General features: G+C 34.2%; 2 protein-coding genes and 1 pseudogene across 2 annotated transcripts; 2 read left to right on the top strand and 1 right to left on the bottom strand.

Annotated features, from left to right (window-relative positions):
• Positions 1-4: 4 nt before the first annotated feature.
• Positions 5-2,669, top strand: LOC136063069 (E3 ubiquitin-protein ligase At1g63170-like). The gene is made up of 3 exons (XM_065762947.1): positions 5-112; positions 253-544; positions 1,972-2,669. The coding sequence occupies exons 1-3, from the start codon at positions 36-38 to the stop codon at positions 2,164-2,166; spliced, it is 564 nt and encodes a 187-aa protein (XP_065619019.1). The 5' UTR covers positions 5-35; the 3' UTR covers positions 2,167-2,669.
• Positions 2,670-2,907: 238 nt separating this feature from the next.
• LOC136063067 (putative pentatricopeptide repeat-containing protein At1g12700, mitochondrial) lies at positions 2,908-4,005 on the bottom strand. Its single transcript, XM_065762943.1, has one exon. The coding sequence runs from the start codon at positions 4,003-4,005 to the stop codon at positions 2,908-2,910; it is 1,098 nt and encodes a 365-aa protein (XP_065619015.1).
• A 6,013-nt stretch (positions 4,006-10,018) lies between these two features.
• On the top strand, positions 10,019-12,406 carry LOC112026642 (mediator of RNA polymerase II transcription subunit 33B-like; annotated as a pseudogene).
• Positions 12,407-13,075: the final 669 nt, after the last annotated feature.

Below are 13,075 nucleotides of genomic sequence, written 5' to 3'. Positions count from 1 at the left end.
TTAGCAGGATTAAGGTACTAGTGGAATACTTTAAAATGGCCTTGGATTGCTTCTTTGCGGTTTGGTTTGTGGTTGGCAACTCATCTGCTGACGAGGCTCCTAATTTGTACGGGTATCACTCTGACATCTATTACTTTTGCGCCTTTTTGTCTCTGCTTTTTGTTAGAGCACATCCCATTTCTGTCTTTTGTAAGAGTTCTTCCCATTTATGCTTTTGTGAGAGCACTTCCCCTGCATCTTTTTGTTTTACAGGTTATGTATAGTGTTTCTTACCTTCAGCTGTATTGGATATGCTATGCCCTTCAATTTATGTGCAACAATCTGCTGTTGTCTGCCTTGTATAACCTCCGTCCTTGGGTTTAGAGAGGATCTGACACAGACTAGAGGTGCCACCCCTGAATCCATTGATGCTTTTCCAACATACAAGTTCAAGTTGAAGAAAAGTAGAAGTGGTAATGATAAAGAAAGCAACTCAGGTGTCAGTGAAGGTGGAGTTGTGGCTGCAGGAACTGAAAAGGAGCACGTGATCTCTGGGGAAGATGCTGTAAGTCTTTCTAATTTTCTTCTTGGCCTCCATTGTGAGCAACCCATGTTTCTTTGTTTCAGTTACAATATCACAACACTCCTCATCATTGTTAGAGGACTTTTTCTTTTTCTCCTGAATGAAAGCGGAACTATAATTGCTATTCCTGTTAACATTTTGGTGAAGATCAGCAATGCCTTCCGCATACTGATCCATATCATGTGATTTAGATCTAATGAAGTGAAAGGCTCATGCCAATGAGTTCTAGCTTAAATGTCATCTCCTGCGCTTGTAAGAGCAAGGTAGACTAGAGGGTGAAGTCATGGGTTCAAGCCCATCGGATGTATGTGTAATTAACCAACAAAAATGAAATAAATTAAAGGCTTATACCTTAGAGTTTCATTGTATTTGCATAATGGTGCTTCTGTGCTCGGTGGTTCCCAAGGACTACTTCGGGATATGGAGTGTTTTCCGCTGCATAAGGAATGTGTGAAAGGTTTAAATGGTTGGGGGACATTTGTTATCACAATTAGTAATATAGCTGGAAATATGTTGACGTACTTGCTCATGATTGATAATCAATATTTTAGATAGGATAGAATGACAAAAAAGAATGCACCTATCTGGTGAACAAAGATCTCACTCTTGCGGGGTTTGGGAGAGGTGATTGGTAGGCAGCCTTATCCCCAATTGTTTTGGAAAGACTGATTCTCGAGCTTGAATGACAAACATGGACATGTTGTTTTTGGTGGAAGGCATTTGCGTCGCACGAAGAGCCAACCTCTACAAAAAAGAATACATATGGGTAACCTCGATTTGTTTGTTAATGATCAATATGCAGCCCCAAAAGTTTCGGACTAATATTTTGTTATTGTTGCTGATTGTGGCCTGAGTTGTTTGAATCTATTGGACTCTTTGTATAGTATTAGATCGAGAGAGCCAATCTTGAATGTAGTGGAGGTTGACCAGTTGGTAAAAATTGACTATGACCAGCATCTGATGGTCAGATGCTTTTCTGCTCTGTTTTGTAAGTTGGAATGCTAATATTCAACCTGTAAAATGCTATTGAATAGATTACTCAAATATTGAAATCATTGCATCACAATTTGCTGTTGTTACCAGTTACTGTAATGAGCACATGATTGTCCATTACACATCTGAGTGCATTTGGCAAATATGAAGAACCAAAAAAAAAAACAGCAATTTAGGCATTTTTTGAACTTATTTTGACAGGTCCCATACCAAAAAAAAGGGCTTTTCTCCCTCGTTTTCACAGCACTTTTATCCAACAAAAAGATCAGTAAAACGCATGCAAATGTGCAATAAAAATGGTTGATTGCACCTTATTTTTCCTGTTATATGGCTGCATATGTAAATGGCTGGTGGAGGTGGTGTTTTTTTTTTTGTTTATCTTCCTGTTATATTAATCATTTAGAAATTCTCTGCAGGTTTGTTGCATCCGCTTGGGAAAATATGCAAACAATGATGAGCTAAGAGAGTTGCCACGTTCCCATTTTTTCCACAAAGAGTGTGTTGACAAGTGGTTGAGGATCAATGCGTTATGTCCCCTTTGCAAGAGTGAGATGGGTGGGAGCCTTCTGGGTTCACTCTCTGTGGCTAATGGCAGCCAAAGTCGGGGTTGAAATCAAGATAGGGAATGGCTTGGTGAGCGACGATCTGAAAGGCTATATAATTTGACCAATGAGACTAATATCCATATGAACTGCTGCTTTATGAACTTCCAGATGGATGGACGGACGAATGGCCAAATTCACCAATTTTATTCTTTCAGCTTGGTTCTCACCACCCCCCCATTTTGGGTGAGATACAGCTTTTGCTAGATAATGGAAATTACCTCTGGCAGCTTCCGCTTAACAGCATCAAGCAATAGCCATAAGGAGCACTTTTACCTGGCAGTAAAAATGAAAATGATTTTATGTAATTATGATAGGGATGTGTAGAACAGACTTGTCGCAAGATGGTAATAGATTGTTTCTTGCTTATATATTTATTTCCTATTAATTTCCCTTTTTTCGTCCGTAGACAACATTGGGAAATAATTTCTCCAATAATCCCCCAGTTCTCTTTCATTTTTAGTCAGATGTGTGGCACGTAACATTCATACTCTGATGGCTTCTTGTATTGATTATTTTTTATTTTTTTAAACTTAACTAGAGCAAAGTCTTTGTTGATCACTGCCACATCTAACAAAGAATTATCGTCAATTTACGTGGGTTTAAGGTTTATGAACAAATATCTTCTCAGCTGGAGAAGCTTTCCTTTTGAGTACCACCGATTGAAGAAGCAACCACAACTTTAAATCGTCAAATAACATAATTTAAATATTATTAATAAAAAAAAAAAAAAAAGCAACGTAGTGTAATCTAATCTTTATCGGGTGAACAACCCTTCTCAACCATCGTATTAAACGTCTTAACTGCCTCATCCATTTGGTTTTGCAAACAATAACCATCAATCAAAGAATTGTAAGTGACTTTGTCAGGATCAATGCCTCTTTGAATCATCTCTTCAAATACTTCTTTTGCCTCCATCAACATCCCTTCTTTGCAAAGTGTGTCCACCAATATGTTGAAGGTTCGCACATTTGGCATGATCTTCCTTTGAAGCATCTCATTCAACAAGGTAGCAGCCTCCCTCCACCGGCCAAAATTGCATAGTCCTTGAATTACGCAACTGTAAGTGACAACATTTGGCTGAATGCCTTTACTCATCATTTCAGATAAAAGGTTCAAAGCCACAGTTACCAATTTGTCCTTACATAAACTGTCAATGATCATGCTATACAGCACCACATTTTGTTCAAAATTCCCTTTTTCAAGCTTCCTGAGCAACCTAATAGCCACACCAGTCTGGCCAATCTTACACAGACCATTTACTATCGTTCCACAAGTATATGCATCAGGTTCATACCCTTTGTTCTCCATTTCTTCAACCAACCTCACAGCTCCAGAAATATTACCTTTAAGACAAAGCCCCTTGACAAGAGTGGTTAGAGTAATATGGTTTGGTTGATATCCAAGTTTCAAAATTGTTGCTATGATAGAGAAACCAAAATCGACCCGGTTCAGATGGCAGAAGCAATTAATCAAAACAGTGAGAGTATAAACATTGGGAGAGATTCCGAATGATTCCATTCGTTTAGTTAGAGTAACGACTACAGAGTAATGCTTCATTCTTGCAATGGCACCCAACAATAGAGTAAAATCTCCAATGAAAGGCAAAGGGTGCATGTGAAGCATTATATCAAACAGGCCTAAGGCATGATCAAGATTCTTAAAGGTTCCAGACTTGCAGTGATCTCTCACAGATTTCAACAACTGATTCTGATTCTGATATGGGGTTTTCGCATTTTCTCTAGTAGTAGAACAATAATGATAAGAAGTAAAAGCACGAAATGGAACGCTTACTCTAATAATCAAACGATTGCATATAAAAAGAAGAGAGGGTGTTGATTTACCCATTTCACAAAGACGAGATTCTCAGCTACCAACTCCGGTCGGGTTTGGTTTGGCTTAGCTTCGGAACTTCAAGAATCGAAACGAGGAGAAGTCACGGAGGTGGAGTAGCAGATCGGAGAGCGAAGCATTGAGGTCGAAGGTAAAGACTGAGAATGATTTGTAAAGACTAAATTAATTGGAAACTCGTTCAGAGCCCTTTTTGACCCCTCAAAAAAAAAAAAAAAAAAATAAAAAAATTGTAAGGTTAAAAAATTGTGAAAAAAATGAAGTGTATAATATAAAATTAAAAATTAAAAAAAATTAAAAAAAAAACTCAATAACCCAATAAGAAAAAAAAATGTAATCTCATGTGTGTAAAAATAAAAAAAAAAAAAAAACTCATTTATGACTTAAAAAATGTTAATTCTTACCCAAGTATAATTTGAACTCATATATGTGTAATTGTAATTTTTATCTTATGTATATATTAAGAGGATTCATAAAATTAGTTATTGTTTTTTTTTTCCTTTCAAAAAATCCCTAAATTAATTAATTAACAACTTAAAAATGAGATTAAAATAGTAAATTAATAAAAGAAAGTTAGTTATTATTTTTTTTATTGTCAAAAATACCCTTACATAAAACTTAAAAATGGTGTTAAAATAGTAAATTGACAAAAATAATAAATTCCTACTTCTACTTTGAAATGCCTTCATGCTTCTAATAAACTCATACTTTTACGTTGATTTAAATTCCTACTTCTACTCACTAACTTCTTACAAAATATGATCACTCTTTTGTTAGTTTTAAAACTCCTCCAATCTACAAAACTCACCCTACGTTTGTTTGTTTTTTTTTTTTTTTTTTTTTTTTTTTTGTGATTGGAAAAAATAGAAATCCCAAATTATAATAAATGAAAATTATTAATATTTACCTAAAAAATAGAAGAGCCTCTAAGCACGCGCGTGCTTAGAGGCTAATATATATAATTAAAATCAAAATCAAGAGAAAATCTAATTTAATTCTAAATTAGATTCCAATTGTTGTCTATTCTTGCTTCAGTGTCCTATCTAATTTTTAAAAATTTTGTTATAGGTGAGTTATTGTTGTGCAAAAGACAAGAGTCTAATATAAATAAATCATCAAAAACCCAATAATAATAATAATAATAAAAGAATAAACTCAAGTGCATATCCAAAAATAAGAATAAAATAAAAAATTAGAGAGAGAGTAAACTCATCTATGACTATATAAATAACTAGCATTACGCCTGTGCAATGCACGGTTTAATCAAAATTCGTATGTAAATAATTTTTTATATTAATTTACTTAAAAATAAATGAATATTTTACTTTTAAGTTATATAATAAATGTATATTGTGTGTAACTAAGGTATCATAAAATACACGCATGCGCATACACTCATACACACATATATAAATTGAGTGGAAGATGGTAAAAATACCTAAAAAAATATATAAGTTGATTTTCAATAATATATTGAACTTTAAGGCCCAATTGATCACATGTATTTAAATGGATAAATCTTGAATTTAATAATTAAAAACTATCAAAAATAACAATTGAAATCATATTAAAGTAGAAACCTCAATTCAATAATTAAGAACAATTTAAATTACTAAACATTTAATTTTTTTTTGAAAGATAATTACAATATGCTACTAACCCCGCAGTTTGAACCTTTTCCACCCTAGACCCCAAACACTTTGTATATAGGGATGTGCCAATTCAGCTATAAGTCCTTTGGCAAACATTTAAATTTTTGAAGTAAAGAAACTCATATGAGAATTTAATTTTTGTCCTTGAAAGCATGAGAGAAGACACTGAAACTTGAAGTTTAAGTCCGGTGAGTATAAACTCATAAAACGTATAATTTTAAAAAAAAAAAAAAATAGCTAAATGAATTACAATTATATAATCAAAAGTTAAAATCATGCTATGTTTGTGTATATGCATGAAAAAAAAAAACTAAAACTAAATTCAACATTTATTATAGAAAAAGATGTGTAGTTTTACCCTTATCTAGCTAATTCTTGTTAAAATCCCTTTGTTTTGCGGGGGAGAGAGAGAAAAACGCTTCTTTTGACAAAAAAGAAGTGTTTTTTACAATGTTTTTTTTTTTACTTTATCCAAAAACAGTTTTGGTAAATCAGCATGAACAAATAACTTGCTATCTTTTGTTTTTTATGAAATATAAATAAAGATTAGATGACGACTTGAGAATGATTAGATTACACTACGTTGCTTTATATATATATATATATATAATTTTTATAATACACACGGCTATTTTTTTTTTTTCTTATATCAGGATTAGATGAAGAATTTGAGTAATTTTTTTTTTTCAAAATGGGTGGGGGGCCCAAGGCTAGGTCCGTCACTGCCTCGTCAACCATCATTATGAGATATTTCACTGCCTTTGCTGTCTCACCATGTTGCAAAAACCCTTGGATTAATGTGTTATATTGTGTGTGTGTTTCACTAAAAACCATATTTGTACCTGAAACACCACAAGTTTTATAACTTCCCCTGCAAAAATGAATGAAAAATCAAGATATTCCTTACAATTATCATTACTCCAATTAGTCAGTTTCATCCTCCACTGCTGTAGGGATGGAGGTGATATACAATATTTATGATAATGATCTCCAAGCCAAAACACAAGGCTCAAGCTCAAAACTATTCAGCAAAAAAAAAAAAAAAGGCTCAAGCTCAAAACTATCCCCAAACATGGTTTGGTTTTAACCTCCCTCAGTCAATTGTCTACAAAAGAGGAAATATCTGAAGACTTCATAGTTCATACTATTACTATCATTTTCTAGAATAAGGACAGATTAGCTTGTCTACAAGGCCATTCTAGCCTTTCTTACCTAAATAAAAAAATAAAAAAACCTTCAAGATTTCTCATGCACTTTAACATTGGTAGGTCTCATTAATCAATAGTCAATATGTTAATATGATTGCAGTACAAAGTAAAACAATAAAGTTTCTCCATTGCAGAGATGGCTTTATCCCAAAGGGAGGGAGGCATGAAGCAACCAAAGCGCCAAACTAATTATTATTCGTTTCACTATTGCTGTATGATATAAAAATAAATAAAATTACTAATGATGGCATTCTTACTTTAAAACTATTATCCTATGTACCCTCAAATGAATAAAGTTTCAAGAACCCCTGGTAACACTTAAATAGTGGTAAGTGCAAACAGGACAGGAATCAAAATTAGTAAGGGTTGACACAAATTTCATCTAGCATTTTGACAAAAGGAAACTAAAAGATATGAAAGTGAAACAGTAACTTAAACAGATTGATATTGCATAGGTTTGACAACTCAATCCATAGTTGTCTTAAAACAATAGTTTAACTTGCAAGCACCCATGACCTATTTTAAGACTAAATTTGATCAGCTAATTACAACTAGATTACTTTTGTAAAATTGAAACGGATTCAAGATATAATTTGGTCCAGAACCTAATCGCTAAGCATTTAAAAATTTAGCGATAAACAATATAAAGTATAATTAGGTTATGTAGTCATTAGAACAAGATTTTTCCTATGATACAAAACTGAAATCTACCCAATTTAGCTGGACTTGAACCTCCAACTTCAACTCATCATACAACACTTCCCTCCTAAACTTGAAAATAAAAATAAAAAACGCAAAGGCCAATACATGAATTCAAAATTTACCTATATTTTTTCTACTTTAATCACAAATATTACTGATGATTAAGATTTGGTCTAACTAATTCCAATACATTTGTCAATAGGATAGCTCGTGTCCTTAGTAAATGGACTTCAAATGTATGATGTAATGGTTATATTAGTTCAAATGACCAATAACTTTAAAAGTGTTTCTCCGAAGTATTGATTCTTATTTTATTATTTAAAGATAATGGCAGAATCAAAAACCTTAGTGACTGCAACACTTGTTGAACATACGTAATTCTTTTTATTTTTATGAACACCTGCTGATCGAATGGCATGAAATTCTAGTATCCTAACATTATAAAAATATCCAATGAACAAAATAAATTAATAACGGCATTTCAAACGACCTAATCATCCAAATCTGTGTGCAACTCAATACATGAAACTGTACATGAAACATTGGAAGCAAAGGAAACTAATTATTGACACCATCAAAATATGTGTATATGTTTATATACCACTCCATACGTGTTTTGTATATGCATATACAAACATAGAGATATTTGTGTACATGTTTATTTTCGACTCCATTTTTTTTTAGTCTTCTATACTGTTCCTTCTAATCCATAAACCATTTTCTTCTTTGCAAGTATGGTACAACAATCTCTATCAATTTTCTTTCTTTCTGTTTTTTTGTATGTGTTTATATATATATAGAAGAAGAGCTTCATATCTTTTTTTTCATTTTTTTTTAGGAAATTTACATATTTTCTAAATGCGTAATAATGGGGCCAAACTTCTATAGTATGATGTACGCATGGTAGCAAACATTTATCCAAACATTCTTCGTATATAGCAGGATAATGTTTAAAGTGGAATTCACGTCTATGAAGACAATATCCTTTGCAATATCGTAAAGCCTTATGGCAAAGGCGATGATACTTAAGGGTTGGAACTTGGAAAGACATAACCAGGAAGGTTGGAAAAGGTATTAAGCGGAGGCTCTAGGTACTTAGCTTGTACTACAGTAAGTACATGCACAATCCATGTCATTGTAATCAAAACAAGATATTGCATGGTTCTCTTGCCCATCATGCTTTTTTTTTTTTTTTTTGTGTTCAACCTTCATAATTTTGATGTTCTATTTGTGCTTACTACGATTTGAGTATTACTAGAGATTCTTGAACCTTTATTCATTTAAGGGTATGTAGGATAGCTGTTCTAAAGTAAGAGTGCCATTATTAGTAAGTTTTGTTATTTATTTATTCTTTTTTTTTTTTTTTTTATGAGGAACCTCACCAAGGCAGGGCCCTTCAGACCCACCCCTAGGGACAAATTTAGTTATTTTTACATAACACTTGGACAACAGTGAAACAAATAGTATAATTAGTTTGGTTCTTTTGGTTGCTTCATGCCTCCTTCCCTCCCCATTAGATAAAGCTATCTTTATATTGGAGTAAACTTATTGTTTTACTTTGTACTATATGTAATAATATCAACTTATTGACTAATGATTAAGGACTAGGTATTTTCGTTGCAAGTTATTCTTTTACCTAGTGATATTTATTTTCTTGTATTGGCACTAGGTTGTTTGTTGCTATTCTAGTTTTTTTTATCTTTCCTTGGAATTATGTTGAGCACTAGTGTTGTAAATTTGAACTTATTTTTGTGAAAATTATCTTGAACTTCAGTTGATGCAACATTGTAAACGTGCAATTAAATTTATGTATTTGTGAAATGACAGAATAATTTGTTTGCAATTGGTTATGCTCATGGGGTAATTTGGGTGATCAACATAGGTCAATTGAATATCAGCCAAAGACCATTTGATACTAGTAGATTTTCCTTACTTAGTAGTTATATATTAGAGATCATCTTCTTTCTACTACCACTAATATTTTGACCTTTGATGGATTTGGTATACTTGCAATCCCCCTGTTACAATTACTTGCCTCATATGTAGAGCTTTTTTTCTCATTAAATTTGTCATTATAGTTTATACACATTTTAGAATAAAACATAGGTTGGATATACATTCATCCTAAATTGCCAGATCAAATCTATGGATACAATATTATGAAAATGTACAATGGAGAGTCGTATCTTACTTTGAAACTGGAATAGAGTTTATGGGTTGGGAAAGAGGAAAAAGGTTAGAAAATTGAAATAAAATGTGAAATGCAATTCCAAATAAAAATTTCCTATATATATATGTGTGTATTGAAATCTTTGGTAAGCAACAGGCTTTTATGCTGAAACCTTTTTTTTTTTTTTTTGTTGAGGGGGGGGGGGGGGGGGGGTGAGATCAGGGCTGTATTGAATGTGTGCAAGGTATTTTGCTCGGTAGAAGATCAAAGAATAAAAGATGGGGAGGGTCAGGTTTTGCTTTCATAGATTGAGACGGAAAAAGGATCGTAGCTAGTTGCTGTTGTTGGAAACTCAGGACTAGCAGACAATCATCTGTCTGGCTGTCGAAGAAGCTCTGGAGGCAGCAAGAGATCCATGTTGCAGCATTGCCTCATGTCAGGTTGAAACAAATAGCAATCAAAACGAGTCTGAGTCAGCATCAAGAAGGTCTATATATATTGATTCATATCCAAAATTGCGAGCTTGGTATTGTCAAAACAAATCTCGTATAGCTTCAACACTTGCTGGGCTCTCTAGTGGAAATCCTGTTCATCAAGTTGCTAATAAGATCTTAAGTATGATATACTGGAAAATGACTAAAAGTGGGGCCTCGTCGGTTAACTCTTCAACGCCAAGCAGCAGCAATGCATGTGGCTCCCCTGCAAATATGGAGAAGATGCTTACCAGAGACCTATGCTCCCTGCATGGGAGGTATTGGAAGCCATTCCTTTTGTTCTTGAGGCAATTCTAACTGCTTGTGCCTGTGGAAGGCTTTCATCTCGGGATTTGACGACAGGTCAAGTGCTAGCTTGTCAGCTGAGGCTCACTTTTTTTTACGAGTAATGCTGGGGACACCAACTTTGGCATAAATTTGTGCCCCAACTCACCATGTGACGAGTTGTGATTGGTAAGGGTGTGTCCCACATAGCCCATTGACACACCCTTACCAATCACAACTCGCCATGCGGCGAGTTGTGGCACATAGTTGTGCCAAAGTTGGTGTCCCTTGCATTACTCTTTTTTTATTTGTGTTTTATTTCCCCCTTTTCTGTCCTTGGAATTCTTGTTAATCCATCTTTCTATTTTCTGAACATCTTTTCTGCTCCTGTTATCCACAAATATTAGATAATAATAATAGGTGCTCAAAAAAAAAAAAAGCCTAAGGATCTTCCTATGCTTGTTCCCTTCATCAGCATACTTCTTACTGGCACTTGAATGTTTGCAGGCCTGAAAGACCTTGTCGATTTTTTTTCCTGCATCTCTTGTTGCTATTATTAGTTACTTCTCTGCAGAAGTTACTTGCGGTATATGGAAACCAGTTCAAATAAATGGAAAAGATTGGCCCAGTCCAGCAGCAATTCTTCCCTCAGTTGAGTCTGAAATAAAAGCAAATATTTGCTGCTGCAGGTGTTGATGTTCCAAGCTGTTCAACTGGTAGATTACACCTCTTTATTTATATTTATATTTATTGTTATAAATGAATGTAATATGCTTGTTAATGAAGACTATTGGACTTAACAACCTAAAATATGGTTTCTGCATTAAGTTGCTAAAGTTTTCTTGTGTGTTGTAGGGAATTCAAACTTGATACTTCCACTGCTGATGGCAGCTCTTGTCAGCTTAACCATTACTTTTAAACTAGACATACACGCTGTTGCTGGGCTGGCCTTGGAGAACTGTGCATCAGGTTGCCATTGGCCAAGCATGCCTACAATTGGATCTCTATGGGCTCAAAAGGTCCGACGCTGGCATGACTTCATTGTTGTATCATGTTCTCATTCTGTATTCAGACAGAACAAAGAAGCAGTTGCACAACTCCTGAGAAGCTGCTTCACCTCATTCTTAGGATCACTCAACGTATCAACTTCTTCATTGAGCAATCAAAGCAGTGTGAATGGTCTGTTAGGAAGCACCATCTCTGCTTGTGCCATTCGTCCTTCTATAGCACCTGGATTTCTATACCTTCACTCTTGTTGGAATATACACAATGTCCAATATGTAAATGATGTCATTGTAGGGCTTGTAGCAGAGTATGCTAGGGAATTAGCTGCCAGGTGGGCAAGTATGGACTCCCCTCACTTGAAGTCTAATCAAGCATCATTATCCTTGGCCACTGAGACTCCACAAGGTGAGCTCTGTGTCCCTAATAGTGGAGGGGTACGCCATGGCATATCTGTTGATTTTGTCAGGGCAATTGTATGGGGTGTTGAGGCAAAACTGACATCATGGGAATTCTGTAGACGGGCTCGTATTGTTGGGATTCACATGGATTTTTTGGCAGAGGTATTGGAAGGGAACATCTCACTTGGGTGTGATCCTGCCACTTGGAAAGCTTATCTCTCTTGTTTAGTGGGTTTGATGGTGAGCTTCACTCCTTCATGGATTCAAGAAGTGAAGTTAGAGACGTTGAGAAAATTGGCCAATGGATTGAGAGGGTGGCAGGAATGTGAGCTGGCCCTTTCTCTGCTTGAAATAGGTGGAACTGCGGCCATAGGATCGGTTGCTGAATTAGTGAATGTAATTAGCTGAGTTTCAAAGTAAGAATGTAGGATTCGTTGAATGTAAACAGAGAGAGTTTGACAGTTTATGAATAGATTATACGGGGTCTACTATGAGAATTATACAAGACTAGCATTTTTTTTTTTATAATATAAATTCTTCGTTCTATTCAATTAAAGGACTACATTTTAATATAAAGATTAATATTTATTGCCATTGGTTTGCAACAAGGAAATAAAATCTAAGGATGGAAGCTCCAATATTTAGTTCACAAGCTCGTAAGGGGAGGAATAGAGTGCACCATATTCTTCTTCTTTTTCTTCTTTTTAAAATATAAATTTAAACGGTGCTATTTTTATTCCAAGGGAAAAAAAGAGTAACTTTTGAAAGCTTTGGATATGTAAGTATTTTTCCAAATTTCAAAGAACAACATTTATTTTAATAGTTTTCAATGCCTCTATTTTGTTCTGAAGTTGTAGTGTAATAAAATACTAGTATTATGTAATCATATTTATTGGTTTTTTTTTTAAAATTTATTTATTTATTTTTTTATAAATAAGAAGTTCAAAGTATTTTATTATTTTTGGATTCATTTAGCATTTTTAGCCAAAAAAAAAAAAAAACTTTGTTGTGGGGGGGGGGGGGGGAGGGAGGGAGTAAAATTTGAAATCGCCTCAAGATTTGAGTAATACACCCAAAAAAAAAAAAAAAAATCAAACACGATTTAACCAAATTTAATTTTCATTTGGTTTCAAGGTTTCCCAAAAGTTAACATTTTAGAATGGCTCCTTTTCTA

The sequence above is a fragment of the Quercus suber genome, unplaced genomic scaffold (assembly GCF_002906115.3).
Source record: "Quercus suber isolate HL8 unplaced genomic scaffold, Cork oak 2.0 scaffold_483, whole genome shotgun sequence".
In the NCBI taxonomy this organism is placed as follows: Eukaryota; Viridiplantae; Streptophyta; class Magnoliopsida; order Fagales; family Fagaceae; genus Quercus; species Quercus suber.
This window is presented reverse-complemented; position numbering and strand designations above follow the sequence as displayed.

Excerpts from the sequence above, each read along its gene's own strand:
- LOC136063069 (XM_065762947.1), top strand. The coding sequence starts at position 36 with ATGGCCTTGGATTGCTTCTTTGCGGTTTGGTTTGTGGTTGGCAACTCA. Across the intron at positions 113-252 it reads GAGGCTCCTAATTTGTACGG|GTTATGTATAGTGTTTCTTA; the intron begins GTATCACTCTGA and ends TTTGTTTTACAG. Across the intron at positions 545-1,971 it reads TGATCTCTGGGGAAGATGCT|GTTTGTTGCATCCGCTTGGG; the intron begins GTAAGTCTTTCT and ends AATTCTCTGCAG.
- LOC136063067 (XM_065762943.1), bottom strand. The coding sequence starts at position 4,005 with ATGGGTAAATCAACACCCTCTCTTCTTTTTATATGCAATCGTTTGATT.